The sequence below is a fragment of the Malania oleifera genome, chromosome 2 (assembly GCF_029873635.1).
Source record: "Malania oleifera isolate guangnan ecotype guangnan chromosome 2, ASM2987363v1, whole genome shotgun sequence".
Taxonomy (NCBI): domain Eukaryota; kingdom Viridiplantae; phylum Streptophyta; class Magnoliopsida; order Santalales; family Ximeniaceae; genus Malania; species Malania oleifera.
In genome coordinates this window covers 147,201,715-147,218,095 of record NC_080418.1, presented here as the reverse complement: position 1 = coordinate 147,218,095, position 16,381 = coordinate 147,201,715, and the positions used below count along the sequence as shown (strand labels likewise).

Here is a 16,381-nt window from a genome sequence, read left to right as displayed (position 1 = left end):
ATAGTTTACTCAAGCTTTTCTCACTTTGTTTATTGTTTTCAAAATCGTAAAAGACCAAAAAGATTTTCAAACCCTATTTTTTCAGCAACAGGATTTCACTAAACTTGCATAAATACTTTGATACTCAGTGGTCCCTGTGGAATACGATCTTACACTTATCCTTGATACAACTTGACACTTCTGCACTTGGAAGCACAACTCAGAACGAGTCAGTGGTAGGACTGAATCTTAAATGGGGATTAAGGATGTGAAGATAAATGGTCGTAGAAGAGTAATTTATAAATTATAGCAGTGTATTGGTTGTGTGATAGTAATTGTATGCTGAGATTAGTTGCTTCCTTTGCAGGATGGATCCAGGGAATAGTAACACGAATGTGGGAGGTGATGGAGTAGGACCTTCCAGTATGGGTGGTGGAGACCCTGACACAGTGTTGCGTAGCGTCACCTAATAGGTGATGGCTGAGATGGCCAAGAGCTCGGGGGAGCGGAGCTGCATGATCGAGTAGTTCACGCGTATGCAACCCCTATCTTTTGCTGGAGGAACAGACCCATTGGTAGCAAAGAACTAGGTTCAAGACATAGAGGACATACTAGAAGTTCTCTCATGTACAAATGAGCAGAGGGTGATATTTGCCACATTTAAGTTGACTAGGGAAGCAAAGCGTTGGTGGAGGTCAATGAGATTACTGGAGGAGCAGAGGCCTGACCCTATAGCGATGACGTGGAGTCACTTTGGGGAGATTTTCTTCAAGTGGTACTTTCCCACTACAGTCAGGAGTGCAAAGGCATTAGAGTTTTTGTATCTAACACAAGGGCCTTTGACGGTGCAACAGTATGCATCGAGATTTATTGAGTTGTCCCGGTTCGCCCCGTATCTTGTGCCAGATGAGGAAAGGAAGGCAAGGAAGTTTGAGGAGGGCCTGAGGTAGAACTTATATGAGCAGGTGATAGGTTTCCGAGCTCAGACCTTCTCAGAGATAATGGACAGGGCTACAGTGATTAAGAGCAGCCTACAGAGAGGCGCAGCAGCACAAAGCTAGAAGAAGAAGCCTGCGCCTTCTGAATTTCAGGCAGGGTCCAGTCGAGAGCCATGGAGGAGATATGATAGCAGAGGAGGAGATTAAGCAGTATAGGGCAGAAAAATGCCCCCTCCTTGTCCCAAATGTTTGAGGAGGCACCTAGAAGAGTGCCTAGCGCGGGAGGTTGTCTACTATCAGTGCCACCAACCTGGACATATCGCGAGAAACTGTCAGGCATTGCCAGTGGTAATGGCTGCTCCTCGACCATATAGAGGAGGCTATCAGGCGCCTTGAGGTGGACAGCAGAGGAATACTGCTCCGGCACTAGTTTATGCACTGACGCAGGGAGATGCTGAGGTGCCAAGAGATGTGGTGATGGGTATTGTTTCAATACTCTCATTTAAAACTACTGTCTTTTTTGATTCTGGGGCGACTCATTCTTTTATCGCCCAAGAATATGTGAAGTTGTGTGGGTTTGAACCTCAGCAGTTAGACATTAGTTTGTTTTTTGCTACACCAACTGGGCTACAGGTATATGCATAATGGTACTCAGAGATTGTCTAGCGGGTATACAGGGGAGGTCTTTGTCAACTAATCTGGTGGTTTTTGTAACGACCTGAAGAATAATGCTATTTAAATAATAAAAAGAAAGGGCAATGGAAATCAAAAACAGAAGAAGGCATTCGACGACGTTGCATTTTGGAAAGGATAATCTCGAGGAATTTTTCAACTCCTCGTCGACGAATACAGGGGACTCATCGACGAGGGTATATCAGGAGCTCGTCGAAGAGGATAGGATTCATCGACGAGAAAATACCTAGAGAGGATTTTTGGAAGCCTGAAATTCGTCGACGAGGGTTGGAGTTCATCGACAAGGTGACGTGACTCGTCGACGAATCCCGTAGGATAAATAGGGTTAAACGTGATTTTTCAATCATTTTCCTGTGCCGAATCTCTCTCTCTCCTCACACAGTTTCTCATCCTTCTCTCTTTGATTTCGAGCTGGATTTTCATCGGTTCGATGATATGAAGCCACCACGACGCTCCTAGGAAAGTTCTCTGCAAGTCTGCCTGAGCGAATCATCGGTGGGGCTGAGTTGGAAACCATCCCAAATCTAGGGTAAGGCTTTCTACTTAGTATTTGGTTAATTAACAGTTGTAGGAAGTGATATACGCGTAGAAATATTGAACTTTAGTTCTGGGGAATATTGTTTCTAGGGTGTTGAGTTGGGAACGCTGCGGGTGCGAGATAGATTTTCTTAGGGGCTTTTCAAAAATCAGGTAAGGGGATAAACTAAGCTAGTTCGTTTTAAGAAAATGTATATATATATAGCATTTGATTTCAGGAAAGTAAATATGTTTATATATATGATTTATATTTGAGAAAATACTGTTGAAAATGATGGTATGTTGAATATATAAAAAACCTGTTCAGTGTGGCATGAGTAGAAATTGTTATGAAATACTGTTTTCTAAAAATGTGATTATGATACAGATTTTTATAATGGAAAACCGACGTACGAGCCGAGATTTTTATATGTTTTTTCGGCGTACGGGTCGTGCTATGAATGTGATTTGCCAGAATATGTGCTGTGCTATGATATGATTTGTCAGCATATGGGCCGAGCTATGATAAAATGTGAAATACCGGTGTACGGGCCTATGATTTTTATGATATACATATATATGCAAAATGATATGATTGGTTTGATAATTAATGACATGAAATATCCATGTCACACAATTTCAGTATATGTTATATGGTATCAGAACCTAGTTGGCTTGGTCTAGGCTAGTTTTGCACAATATTGTTGCTATGTGTCCATGGTCTTCATGATCATGACATTTGTGTTAACGCCACTGTACAGAATGGTGTGAGATTGGATGGTCGATGTGGTTTTTAAGAAGTGTGTGAGCGCCCATAGTGTACGGACCAGGTCAGGTAGACTCATCAGACTTACAGACTGTACTTTTGACTTGGCGGTGCTCGGCCAACCATTGTCAGGTCCTGCCTTCGGGCCACACAACCCAGTCATGTGGGGGTAATACATGACAACAGCCAGCTAAACTACCAGGAATGTTTTTGTATTATTATTATATGGGATGAAATATGTTTATGAAAATGCAGTATGTTCTGCCATGTTTTGATGATATATATGTTTTCCTAGATTTGACAAAACAGTTACTAAATATGTTCTATATGGTATATGTATGACACGGAATACTCATGTTGCCACATAATGGTATTAGTTTATTTCCCTTACTGAGAGATGTCTCACCCCAAAATTTTATAAACTTTTCAGAAGCCCTAGATAGGAGAGCGGGAAAAGCCCCGCTGATCTAGTGTTGTTTGTCTACCCTCTTTGAAGGGTAAGTTTTAGTAGGGACAGTTGGATTTTGTGGGAAATGTCCCTAGATTTTGTTTTGGGATGTATATACTGAAATACAGTGGAGATAGTGACTCTAGTATTTATGGTAATGTGATGGTTGTTTTCGTATTTATAATATTGTGATTGTATGTTTCCTGCTGCTTAGGCTTCCGTAATGTGTGCTGATGTATCCGTGGTACCCACGGGTCCAGGTGGATTATGATTGCTGAGTTGTGTTTTACGATTTTGTAATATGAAAAAAAATGTGGAAATTAAGCAGGTCATCACAGTTTTAGACATGCATGGGTTTAAGGTAATCTTGGGAATAGACTGGCTAACTACCCACTATGCCAGCATTGATTGCCATCAGAGAGAGGTAGTGTTCAAACCTCCAGAGGGACAGGAGTACAAATTCCTAAGATCACGTGTGCACACCCCACCTCATTACTATCTGCAATTCAGGCACATATATTGCTATTAGAAGGCGTTAGGGATATTTAACCTGTGTGAAGATAGTATCAAAAAGGGAGCTGAAAGTGGAGAATATCCCAGTGGTAAAGGATTTTTCTGATGCATTCCCCGAGAATTTGTCGGAACTACCTCCTGATTGTGAGGTAGAGTTCGTTATTAATTTGGTTCCAAGGACAGCGCCGATTTCGAATGCGCCGTATAGAATGGCACCAGCAGAGCTGAAAAAATTAAGAGAACAGTTGCAGGAATTGTTAGATAAGGGGTTTATTCGGCCTAGTGTGTCGCCCCGGGGAGCACCGGTTTTGTTTGTGAGAAAGAAGGATGGGTTGATGAGGTTGTGCATTGACTACCGAGAAATAAATAAAGTAACTATCAAGAATAAATACTCGCTCCCACGCATCAATGATTTGTTTGACCAGTTACAGGGGACACAAATATTTTCAAAGATAGACTTACGCTCCGGGTACCATCAGGTGAAAGTCAGAGCAGAAGATGTTCCGAAAACGACATTTAGAACACAGTATGGTCGCTATAAATTTCTGGTTATGTCGTTTGTTTTGACGAATGCTCCTATAGTGTTTATGGATTTGATGAATAGGATCTTTCACCAGTATTTGGATCAGTTTTTGGTAGTATTTATTGATGATATACTAGTATATTCGAAGATCCCAGAGGAGCATGAGGAGCATCTGAGTATAATGCTTCAGGTGTTGCGAAAGAAGAAGCTATATGCGAAGCTCAAGAAGTGTGAGTTCTGGTTGGAACAGGTTACCTTCCTTGGGCACGTTATATCCAAGGGTGGTATTTCTATTGATACGAGTAAGATTGAGGCAGTAGTAGACTGGGTACAACCAAAGAATGTGCACGAGATCAGGAGTTTCCTCAGATTGGCTAGGTACTACCGCAGGTTTGTTGAGGGCTTCTCTAAACTATCAGGTCCACTAACCAGATTGACCAGGAAGGAAGTGAAGTTTGAGTGGTCAGATGAATGTGAACAAAGCGTCCAGGAATTGAAATAGCGACTCATCACTGCGCCTATGTTGACAATTCCTTCTGGAGAAGAAGGGTTCGTAATTTATAGTGATGCATCCCATAAAGGGATTGAATGCATATTGATGCAGCAAAGGAGAGTGATAGCCTATGCCTCGCGACAGTTGAAAGAATATGAGAAGAACTAACCTACCCACGATCTGGAATTGGCAGCGGTAGTTTATGCGTTGAAGATTTGGAGGCACTATCTATATAGGGGTAGGTGTGAGATATTTACTGACCATAAGAGCTTAAAGTATTTCTTCATGTAGAATGAATTAAATATGAGGCAGAATAGATGGTTGGAGCTAATAAAGAATTACAACTGCATTATCAGCTACCACCCGGGAAAGGCTAAAGTGGTCACTGATGCTTTGAGCTGGAAATCAGTGGATTCATCTATATCTGTAGTGGAGATTCAGTATCCGATCCAAATGGATCTATAGAGGCTCGGTGTAGAACTGGTAGAGGACGATCACCGGGTGTTTATTGTTAACTTGGTTTTGCAGCCAACTCTACAGGGGAGAATTAAAGTAGCTTAGAGGAATGATGCAGAACTAGTAAAGCTTATGGGAAAGGTATAAGATGGTCAGGAAATAGAGTTCAGCATCTCAGATGATTGAGCCTTGAGGTTCCCTACCAGGTTATGTGTTCCTTCTGACCTTGAGATCAAGAAGGTTATTCTGGAGGAAGCACATCGGTCCCTGTATACTGTACATCTAGGTAGCACTAAAATGTACAGGGATCTTTGAGAGTCCTTCTGGTGGAGCAACATGAAAAGGGAGATAGCCCGGTATATGGATCAGTGTTTGACGTGCTAGCAAGTGAAGGCTGAGCACTAGAGACCGGTAGGATCATTGCAACCACTCCACATTCCTGAGTGGAAGTGGGAGCATATAGCGATGGATTTCGTCACAAGATTACTACCGGCTTGCAAGGACAAGATGTTATCTGGGTAGTGGTGGATCGACTAACAAAGACTGCCCACTTTTTTTCGATTAAAGTTAGCTACTCCATGGATAGATTGGCTGAGTTATATATCTAGGAGATAGTTAGGCTCCATGGCATCCCAATGTCCATAGTTTCATACAAACACCCACGATTCACATCCCGTTTTTGGAAGAGTCTACAAGGGGCCATGGGTTCTCAGTTGTCGTTCAGCACAGCTTTTCATCCTCAAACAGATGGGCAGACAGAGAGGACAATACAGATTCTAGAGGATATGCTGCAAGCATGTGTGCTTGATTTAGAAATGTTAGAATATTGAGCATTTGGGGTTGAAGTAGAATTTTTGAAATTTAGGGTCTGGGTGAGCACTATGGGTGTAATTTCGGGACCTGCAGGCATAGTTCAGAAAATTAAGTGAGGGTATTAAATATTAGTTTAAATGTTAATTTGGGGTATATGGAGCTTAGGGAAGGTTATATGGGTACTATTTTGGGGAAATTAGTTAATTAATCTGGGAAAAAATGCAAATTGCAAGATTTGAGTTTCGGGTGCCAAGGGTGTAGGATCTGAGTTTTGACGAGACTCTCAATAAGCCAAGTAAGAGGAATAAATTATAACGGTAGTTTTAGAGCTACTATTTGATATAACATGTGAAAATAAGCATATGGTATTTTTTCTGGAAATTATTATGATATAAATATCTGATAAATTGTGTGACATTTGAGTAATATTAAACTGTAATATTTTGGAGTGTGAAATTAATATATTATGAATATTAGATGAAAACTGCGTCGCATATGATGTATATTGAAAAATGTGAAATATAATGATGAGTAATTTATGAGAAAATATTGAAATGAGAATTATTGATGTGATTAGTAAAAAATAATGAAATATAGTATTTATATGTGAGTAGAAATGATTTGCATGAAAAATGAGATTTTGCAAATTACTGATATGGGTATTTTGAGAAATGTTGAAATACGTGAAACACAATATATACTATTATGAGATGATGAAATGTGCACAAAAAATGAAGAGAACATTTATATTGAGATGAATTGAGATATACTGATATGAGATTAATGATGTATATTGATATGAAAATATTGAAATGTGAAAATGAGAACATGAATTCTGAAACGTATATACTAAAATGTGAAAATGGAAAATATGAATACTATAATATGGAATTGAAATGTGATTGATGAAATGTCAATACCGTATAATGATTGTGAGTATGTGGTAATGATAACCTTGATGGATGGTTATGGAAACCCTAATGATAGGTTGTGATATTGAGTACAGTACCGTTGCTTGTGGTGTAATGCAACCACACAGACTCTTGGAGCGTGTAGCATGACAGTCGACTGAGCTATTTAGTAGAGTTGTTGTACTCCCTGAGTCCGGATCAGGGCTATAAGCCAGCCAATCGTACTACAGACGCGAGATATGTGATATGATATTTTGATCTAACCGAGTCGACCAACATGGTTAGATCCAGCCTTCGGGCCGCACAACCTTGACCATGGGAGGAAGCATGGCGTGGAAAGAAAGATCCTCAGGGTAGCCATGAGTTACAGACGCGATGTTGGTACTAGATATCAAGGATACTCATGAGTCGGATAGTAAAATGGAAACGGAAAGTGAAACAATGATAAAATGAGTTAAAATGAGAAATGAAAGAAATAATGGAAAATAAGAAATAGAGAATGATAAAATTGAGAAATGATTATGTGTGAGTTAATAATATAAATAATTAAGGCGAAGTGAAACTCTCCGATTGAGGACTTATTGAGTAAGGTGAGTGTCCTGATAGGTATCAGATGTGACCATTTCTGACAGCATAACGTGTTAGGGCAGAGGGAAGTTACCTGTATGGACGGTTAATCTTCCCTATTCTCAGGAACTTCGCGGGTAAATATGTGTTCGAAATTATTGAATTTGAGAGATGATTTTAAAGCTTATAAAAGCTTGTATTGTATATCTATATGATTATGAAAATATGTTTATCAGTGTATTTTTCTCAGATGAAATTATGATTTGAAAAGTAAAGTGTGTTATAACTGAACTCATATGGCCACACAATGTAAATAATTTATTCCTTCTTACTGAGATGTGTTTCACCCAAAATTATCTAATTTTTTCAGAGAACAGAGATAGGCCAGACAATAAAGCTCCGAGACCTTAGGGAGCTAAGACCCTGACATACAGGGTGAGTTTTTGGACTAGGGGAGGGGTAATTCTCCTACAGTTGAGTTGTTATTGGATATGTGATAGTAATGTGTGTGTGTGTGTGTGTGTGTATATATATATATATATATATATATATATATATGTATGTTGATACTCTGAGTATTGTATTCTGGTTGTGAAGTATGTACTACCTTCCGCTGTTAGGTTGTATAAATAAAATGACTTTTTACCCGGTACCTAATACGAGTCAAATCATATGAATGGTAATAGGGTTGTTGACGTAGTCGAATTGTGAATGTTGTTGATGACGAGTGAATATTTATTTATTATTGTAAAAAAAAAATTGTACGAAAATCGGGGCGTCACAAACTATACACTAATTTTTTTATTATCGTGAGGACTCCAACCATCGATGAGCCACTCTTTGGACCACCCGATGCAGCACCAACCTCACGGGTCGGCGGCCTTCCCCCCTAGTTCGCCGGCCAAGTTTATCGAATGCGGTCATGGGTTCAAATCAGCCAGTTGGACATTTTGGCCAATCCAGCCAAGGGACACATGCGGTGGTATCCACCGTGAATAATCACGCTTTCATGCCACCAATGCATCAACCGTGGCTCGAACCCCAAATTTTCCTTCTTATATGCCAGCTGAAATCCACCGAGCCAATGCCCTGGGGGCAACTATACACTACTTTATCTCTTATGTACTCGAGTTATATATGTGACATTAGATGTTGCCGGTGCCCACTTCACTTCAAATTAATACACTGTTCTTTGATTTCCTCCAACGGTTAAAAAACTGTGTAATAGTTTTCTTTTCCAGCTTCGCCACGTGTCAATTTCCCATTATTCGTCTGATGGGGGACAACCCTGAAAGGAAAAAGGGGGTTATGAATTAAACCATTCCCATGTTTTAAAAGGCAAAATTAATTAATTGTATAGGCAGCTAGGGTTGGTTTAGTAATTGTGGGATTCGCTAATTAGGAAACTGCAGTAGAAAAGCACAACTAGTAGAAGAAATATAAGTCAATTATTGGATGGGAAATGAGGCATTGAGACCCTCACGAGATTGTGATGTCTTCGTGATTAATTGGAGTCAAAATATTCCCATGAAGAATGTGTGTTCGAATTTAATAGCCTGCCAAAATTCCCATACAATTCAATTTCCTTTCCAATCGATAAATGCAATTTAGTAACAAAGCATACGTTACTTCATAAATTTTAACCGTCAGCCCACAGGATCATCACCCCTCTTGAATTCACCACCAGCCTTTTTTACTACTTTAGTTTAATTTAATTTTGGTAAAAATTCAGACTCCATTTCTGAGTAGCTCTGCATGCCGTTGACTCTCTCTCTCTCTCTCTCTCTCTCTCTCTCTCTCTCTCTCTCTCTCTCTGAGTTCCTATACGTACTTTTTCTATTCTATAAAAGTTGATCATCTCTCTGCTCTCTCTCTCTCTCACACACAGAGGACAGTAAGCCAGCTTGTCTTCCTCACGAGCTAGCTAGGTCAGTATATGATATTCATGGAGTCTGAATCTATTGTTTTTCCTCTGTGTATATATATAAATCTGCATGTGTTTTACGTGCATGGATGAGTCTGTGCATGCTTTTTTATCCTTTTTGTTTAATTTTTGTTATGATCAGCTTGCAAAGAAATTCATTAAACCAATATATGTATATATGCAGATCAATCATTTATATATGTTGATTTCTATGAACCGTTCAACACTTTAAATGATCTAGCCAGCTTGGTGTGCATACCATTCAATTAAATGATTTAGCTTTGTATGCAAATCCAAAATTCTTTCTCCTTGAATTTTATTCTATGGTAATTTTTTAAAGAAAGTGATTTCATTAAAGAAAACAAAATACAAGCAAGCATCTTGAATTCTTAAAGAAGATCCGAAATTCAAAGGATGGAGCTGTCAATAAAATCACCCTCACATATCAGAAAAAATATATGAAAACTCTTCCAAGTCTAAGATGACAGAGAGGAAGACAAATCTTAGATGCAGTCCTGATAGCTAATGAAGGCATGGATTGTTTTAGGAGAAAAAAGGGTAAAAGTTTTGTGGGCAAACTTGATCTGGAAAAGACTTTTGATCATGTAAATTAAAATGGCCTAATTAACATTCTAAGAATTATGGGTTTTGGAGAGAAATGGAGGCATTAGATGAAATGGTGCATCTCAACGACTTCCTTCTCAGTGTTGGTTAACGGAGAGGCAACTGGATTCTTTAATAGCACCAAAGGCTTAAGACAAGGAGACCCACTCTCTCCCTTCCTTTTCATTATTGTGATGGAAGCTCTCTCGCAAATGATAATCAGGGGTTTTGACAAGAATTTATTGAGCGGAGTAAATATATACAGTCCATCTCATTCACCACCTTATCTCACCTTTTATTTGTAGATGACACATTGATTTTTTGTAGCAATTCTTCATCTGAATTCAGGAATTTACGGGCAATCCTATTTTGTTTTGAGGCAATAGCAGGTCTTAAAATCAACTTTTCCAAAAGTAGTATCTTCCCAGTGGGTGTCTTTATTCAATGATAATTAAGAATAAGAAAGCAAGATGAACTTTTGTCTGTATGGGTGCTTAATTTTTTTTATTTTTTTATTTTTATTTTTTGTTCTTGAGTATTTTAGATTGTGCATGTATAGGTTGCAGCTAGTTGCTTCATAGAAGAAACCCTAAGTAAAATGGACAATATGGATTGCGAAATCGACACGACGCTAAAGCTCGGGCTGCCGGAGAACCATCACTGTGGAAGAACTGCTTCCCAGTCCAGCCCTATGCAAGGCTATTTTTCCAACATGATGAACTCTGACCCCTTGATCTATTCTCAGGTATTTCTCTCAGTTTGGATCTTCTTAATTAGCTTCTTCTACATTCATGATCAAAACTATTTAGTTAATTTGTTTATTTTAATAACTAATAGTTAATAAAAAGTATTTTGCTTTAGTGAAGTCAATATTTGTCTTAGATGATAATCGATTACTTAATAAATAATCAAGCTCATATAGTTTAGGTTATCATCAAGATAAGGCCATGCCTCCTAGTGTGGCCCTCAAAAACTTTAATAGGAGTATATAATTTCTCTCACTATCTAAAAACCCTAGTAGTGAATGTTGACAAGTCAAAATAGAGTAAATTATGTGATCGAACCCATTTTATTATAGTTACGATGACTTACCTCACTTCATAAACAATTTCTAGTGTCCCTTAATTAAACTATTAGAATGCAAAATTACTATCAAACTCATGACACATTAATCTGATCATATGTCACATTGTTATGACTATTACTTCATAAATAAGATTAGAACTCTTTTTTAATCTTCGCTTCAGCTCAACCAAACATTTCTTTAAGTTGAATCGGAACCAGTGACGTATGACGTTCTCTCATATGCTTTTGTACATAGTTAGATTACTAAATCAATTAATCCTCCTTGTGTGTCAAATTAAGTTTTTTGGTGAAAATATAAACACACTGCAAAGTCAAATTTAGAAACTAAAACAAGATAGCTATGAATCCTCAAGTCTGGGCCCAGTTGGGTCACACATCATGTACAATTTGATTTTACATATGTTTAACATGGTCACCATTCGATGTATTCGTTTAGAGATTATGCTTGCATTAGATGAATAATTAACTTGTTTTATTGATTTATTAAAACATAAAAAATACAAAATATCCCAAAGATTTGATTGCTTTTAGGGCATACTACCTATATGAACCCCAAAGGCCCACCATTAACTTGTAGATGACACTCACGAGTTTAGTGTTGCACCATTGTGTCCAATATGGCGCGATAGTGGCTAAAGTACCCGAGTTATCAAAAAAAAAAAAGAGCCCATGCCTAGCCCAAGAATTCCTCAAGCCTTGTAATAATAAATAGGAAATAATAGAAACAATAGTAAATAGAATTATTGTTTTTTATTTGAAAAATAAAACTAATGTAGATTATTTAAAGTGTCAAACTATAAACGAATAGGGAGATTATTATTTGGCTATTGTACTAAATATGTAAATAAGAAAATATCATCCAAAATTATAGTTGGTAACATAATAAAAGGTACATTTTCTTTCTTAATAAAATAAACTATAAAGAACATACCAAAAAGGTATGAACATACACATATAAGATCAACTTGCGTAGAATTAATGCATTACACTATTTTACCTTTTTTTTAAAAATTTGGTACACTATTTTTGAAATATGTTAAAGTAAATTGCTCTTTTTTTATCATGAATTTGAGAGCGATATGATACCCTTGTTTTGGCAAGCAATTAAAATGGCATTTAAGAGTTTTGAGATATGCTTGAAATCACACTATACACATCAGATAGCTCAACTCAAAAAACGAAAGCTTCTACTAAAGTTGCTCTACTAACTTGACTTGATATAAAGGACCACTAATTTTTTTATATGTTCTAACTCATTCCACTAACTTTTACCTAGTTCAAAAAAGTCTACTAAATATTTAAAACTTTATTGATTTAATATATAATTATATCTAATTGCTATTACCTATTTTGCAAAAAATAAAATATATAATATAATTATACTTTTTTCATAATGTGTTTTGATATTTTATGATGGGTTTGGTTAATAGATACTATTATTTACTAATTTATGGTATTTAACCTCGTACTAACTCTTAACTTTAAAAATACTATTTATTTACTGATATAAAAAGGGTTATAATGGGATCATCGATCTATACGTCATTTTAAGATAACTACAAACTAGACTTCTACATTAAGACAAGAACTTATACAAAACGATGGAGATGAATGATCCTTTTTCAAATTTATTTGTATTAATGAATTAAAATTAGCATAAAGAATTATCACTAAAGTAAGCTTGAAATGGATCGTTTATTTCTAAACAACTAAAATAAGAACTATGGAAGAGCAAACTATTCCTATGAATATATAAATAACAAATCAAAACTAATATTAGAAGAAATTTTTTGAAAAAAATATCACAAAAAGTAAGTAAAAAATTCCTATTTTCTTGATACAAGTTTTCAATGGATGGATGAAGTATTTTTTAAATGTATTTAGTAGTAGATAATTATATGGGTATGCTGATATTTTTTAATTAAAGGTTATGTGTGTGTGTGTGTGTGTATGGTAACTATATCAAATTTAAAAAATTTTACATGAGAAGAAAAGAATCATATGAATTCTTAGATAAAAACATTTACAAAGAAGAAAATTATAATAATTCATTAAATTTTATTACAAGATATAAGTTGCTAACATAGAACACTTTAATTGGATAAACGAGTTTAAAGAAACTTTGAAGGACATCAAAAAACTTATCACTCAATATATATATTATAAAATTTAATACTAAATAATAAGATAATAAAATTAACTCAAGGATGAAATATATATTGTAAAATGAAGAAAAATTAATGAATTTAAAAAGTACTCTATACGGCGTGTAATAGATGAAGGTAATGAGTGTGTTTAATAAATATAGTTAATTGCTATTATTTTATTCGTTAAATAAGCATAATTAATATAGTTTTAATTTACTTTTTAATAATTTTTCATTACTTTTCCAAATAAATGAAAGTGAGCAATTAATAATTTTACAACGCCCACACAAAATTTTGAAAATATAATTTTATAAACGATAGAAATCTTAATTTATTGATACAAAATACTCATAATCCATAAAGAATATGCTCGCATTTCCAATTTTTAATTTGATTCAACAAAAAGCAAATATATATATATATATATATATATATATATATATATATATATATATAGTAGAAATTATGAAGTAAATTTATATAATTTTACTAAAATGTTATATTGTATTTCTCTTTTGTGAGTTATAATTAAAGACATGAAATATCACAGGGATTGGAGACTTATGGGGGAGTGGCAATGGGAGGGTATGTCGATAATCAGATTAATCCCAATAATATGGAAGACTTCACATGCCAAACGCAGCCTAATTTCCAAGCACCAAATGAGGCTGGCAATTCCTCAGGGAAGAGATGTGCCCAATGTGAAGGACACAAGACCCCCTTGTGGCGCAAGGGACCTGCTGGCCCTAGAGTGAGTCTTTCCTTCCTTTCCCACTCCTATTTTTTCACATAACATTTCTAAGTTAATTATTTTCATTAGTCTTTCACATATATATATATATATATATATATATATATATATATATATATAGGATTTGAATTTTTTTTTTAAATTAATTAGTTTTATATATTATTTTTTTATTTTTTTAGTAAATTAATTCCTATAATTCCAAGTAATTATGCAAATTAATATAGCCAAGTAACAATAAATGGTTTTAATAAATATTATTTTTAAATAGGAAATTGAATATTTTCAAGTAATAAAGAATGATAAAAAGAGAGAAGTTATATAGATATAAAAAAAAATCTTCAAAGAATTGAGAGTAATTAATAATATCATGCTATAATTGGAAACAGAGTTAAAATAAGTTGCGTGAATTACATTACTTTGCTACGTTCATCGTGCTTTGATGGCATCAACTAAATCTGATATCTTTGATAATAAATATTTTAAAACATAAAAAAAGATAGAAGAAAAGCACTAAAGCATAAGCAATGATATTTTGTTTATTTCCTGACTAATTGAATTCACTAACTCGATTTTAACTCAACGCATTGTGAGAATATAGACAATAATTTTTAAAGTTAGGGTAAGAATATACATTATTAAGCCCTGTTTGGAACGTCTTAAAAAATAAGTACTTTTTTTAAAAAGCACTTTTTATAAGAGTACTTGAGCCAATAAGTAAAATACATAGTATCTTTGATACTTAACAAAGATAAGCAAAATGGACACAAAAATAGGATCTCTCTCTCTCTCTCTCTCTCTCTCTCTCTCTCTCTCTCTCTCTCTCTCTCTCTCTCTCTCTCTCTCTCTCTCTCTCTCTCTCTCTCTCTCTATTTTTTTATGTTTGTTATTATTTGTTATGTGTTTAGACTCTTTGCAATGCTTGTGGACTGCGACATATAAGAGCATTGAAAAGGGAGGATGAAGGAAAGAAGGGAGACCAAAAACTCAACAGCCAACGTCCTCCAAAGAAAGGCCGCCCCTGAGCTCTCTAACCAAAAGAAGAGCAGACCAAAAAATGCTATGCCTTAGTATATCGCCTCCTCTCATTTTGTTTTTCTAATTAACTAGGTAAAGGCCAAAATTTGAAAGACCAGTAAACCATATATATGTATTGTACAGTTCAATAGTAGAGAACTAGACCATAGAGTGGTTACAAATCTTAAATAGGTTAGGACTCCTACTATGTTTGACTATTGGTGGTTGCTAGCTTTCAATGAAAAGGGTTTTCCATAACAATTTTTTTTGAAAAAAAAATATATATGATTCCCAATATAAGTATTATTTTCAAAAAAAAAATTAAATTAAATGTGATTCCCTACTTGTCACATATCGAACGCTTCATACCTTGTGAAGGGTCGTGTGACACTAGTTAAAACACTCATACTTAACTGGCTGGTCAAAGTATGTATACATACCACGGTTTACCACAAGAAAAGATTTGCATCGGTTGAATAAAAAGTAAGCTAAAGCATTAATTAAGCTTTTCATGAAAGCAAATAACAAGCACACGATAAACATTGAAACAATGTAATTCATTAACAACACCTTATAGGCTAAATACATTTAATAAATGTTAATGAGTTTTACAAGATCGATAAATAACCGACTTACCCTAAAGAGCTTTGTATGTTATTTTTGTAGTGTGTGGCTCATATCGAGTGGAACACATGTACAGAGAAAGTAGGTTGAAGAAAACAAGGAAGTTGGTCTGAAGAAAAATCATTGACAGTTTTTATAAACACATCAATGGTTACATCAATGGTTTCTTCCAGTAGCCAATTAAGAAGAAAATCGTCGACCGTGTGACATAGGTACATCGACGGTTTCTTCCAAAGAAGAAAAATCGTTTGCGATTTTATTCGGCATCGGTTTTGAAATTTAAACTAGGACGATCAATAGGTTGGGAGTGCGGGGGCAAATCCTCCGGGGAACGGTATAGGGGTATTTAAGGAATTTTATAACACCTTTGTACGTCTAGGGTTCCTATAAATACATATGATGTAACCCTATTTTGAATGATAGTGAATTTCAGCAGCTTCTTACTCCCGTGGACGTAAGCATTCTGCCGAATCACGTTAAATTTGTTTTTGTGTGTGTGTGTGTGTGTGTTTCTTGCTTTCCTTATCTTTGTGATTGTTTCTATATTATTCATCGTAATTGTCGCACGATCGTTCCGCTTCATCACAACAATTGGTATCAAAGCCCAAGTTACGAT

General features: G+C 35.7%; 1 protein-coding gene across 1 annotated transcript; it reads left to right on the top strand.

Annotated features, from left to right (window-relative positions):
* Positions 1-716: 716 nt before the first annotated feature.
* On the top strand, positions 717-15,149 carry LOC131148451 (pre-rRNA-processing protein SRD1-like). Its single transcript, XM_058098149.1, has 5 exons — positions 717-925; positions 1,551-1,599; positions 10,703-10,888; positions 13,927-14,127; positions 15,033-15,149. The coding sequence occupies exons 1-5, from the start codon at positions 717-719 to the stop codon at positions 15,147-15,149; spliced, it is 762 nt and encodes a 253-aa protein (XP_057954132.1).
* Positions 15,150-16,381: the final 1,232 nt, after the last annotated feature.

What these genes read in the sequence shown, in the direction of transcription:
- LOC131148451 (XM_058098149.1), top strand. Translation starts at nt 717, where the DNA reads ATGACGTGGAGTCACTTTGGGGAGATTTTCTTCAAGTGGTACTTTCCC. An exon ending in AAGTTTGAGGAGGGCCTGAG is followed by an intron (nt 926 to 1,550) that starts GTAGAACTTATA and finishes ACTGGGCTACAG; the next exon opens with GTATATGCATAATGGTACTC. An exon ending in AGGGACCTGCTGGCCCTAGA is followed by an intron (nt 14,128 to 15,032) that starts GTGAGTCTTTCC and finishes TTATGTGTTTAG; the next exon opens with ACTCTTTGCAATGCTTGTGG.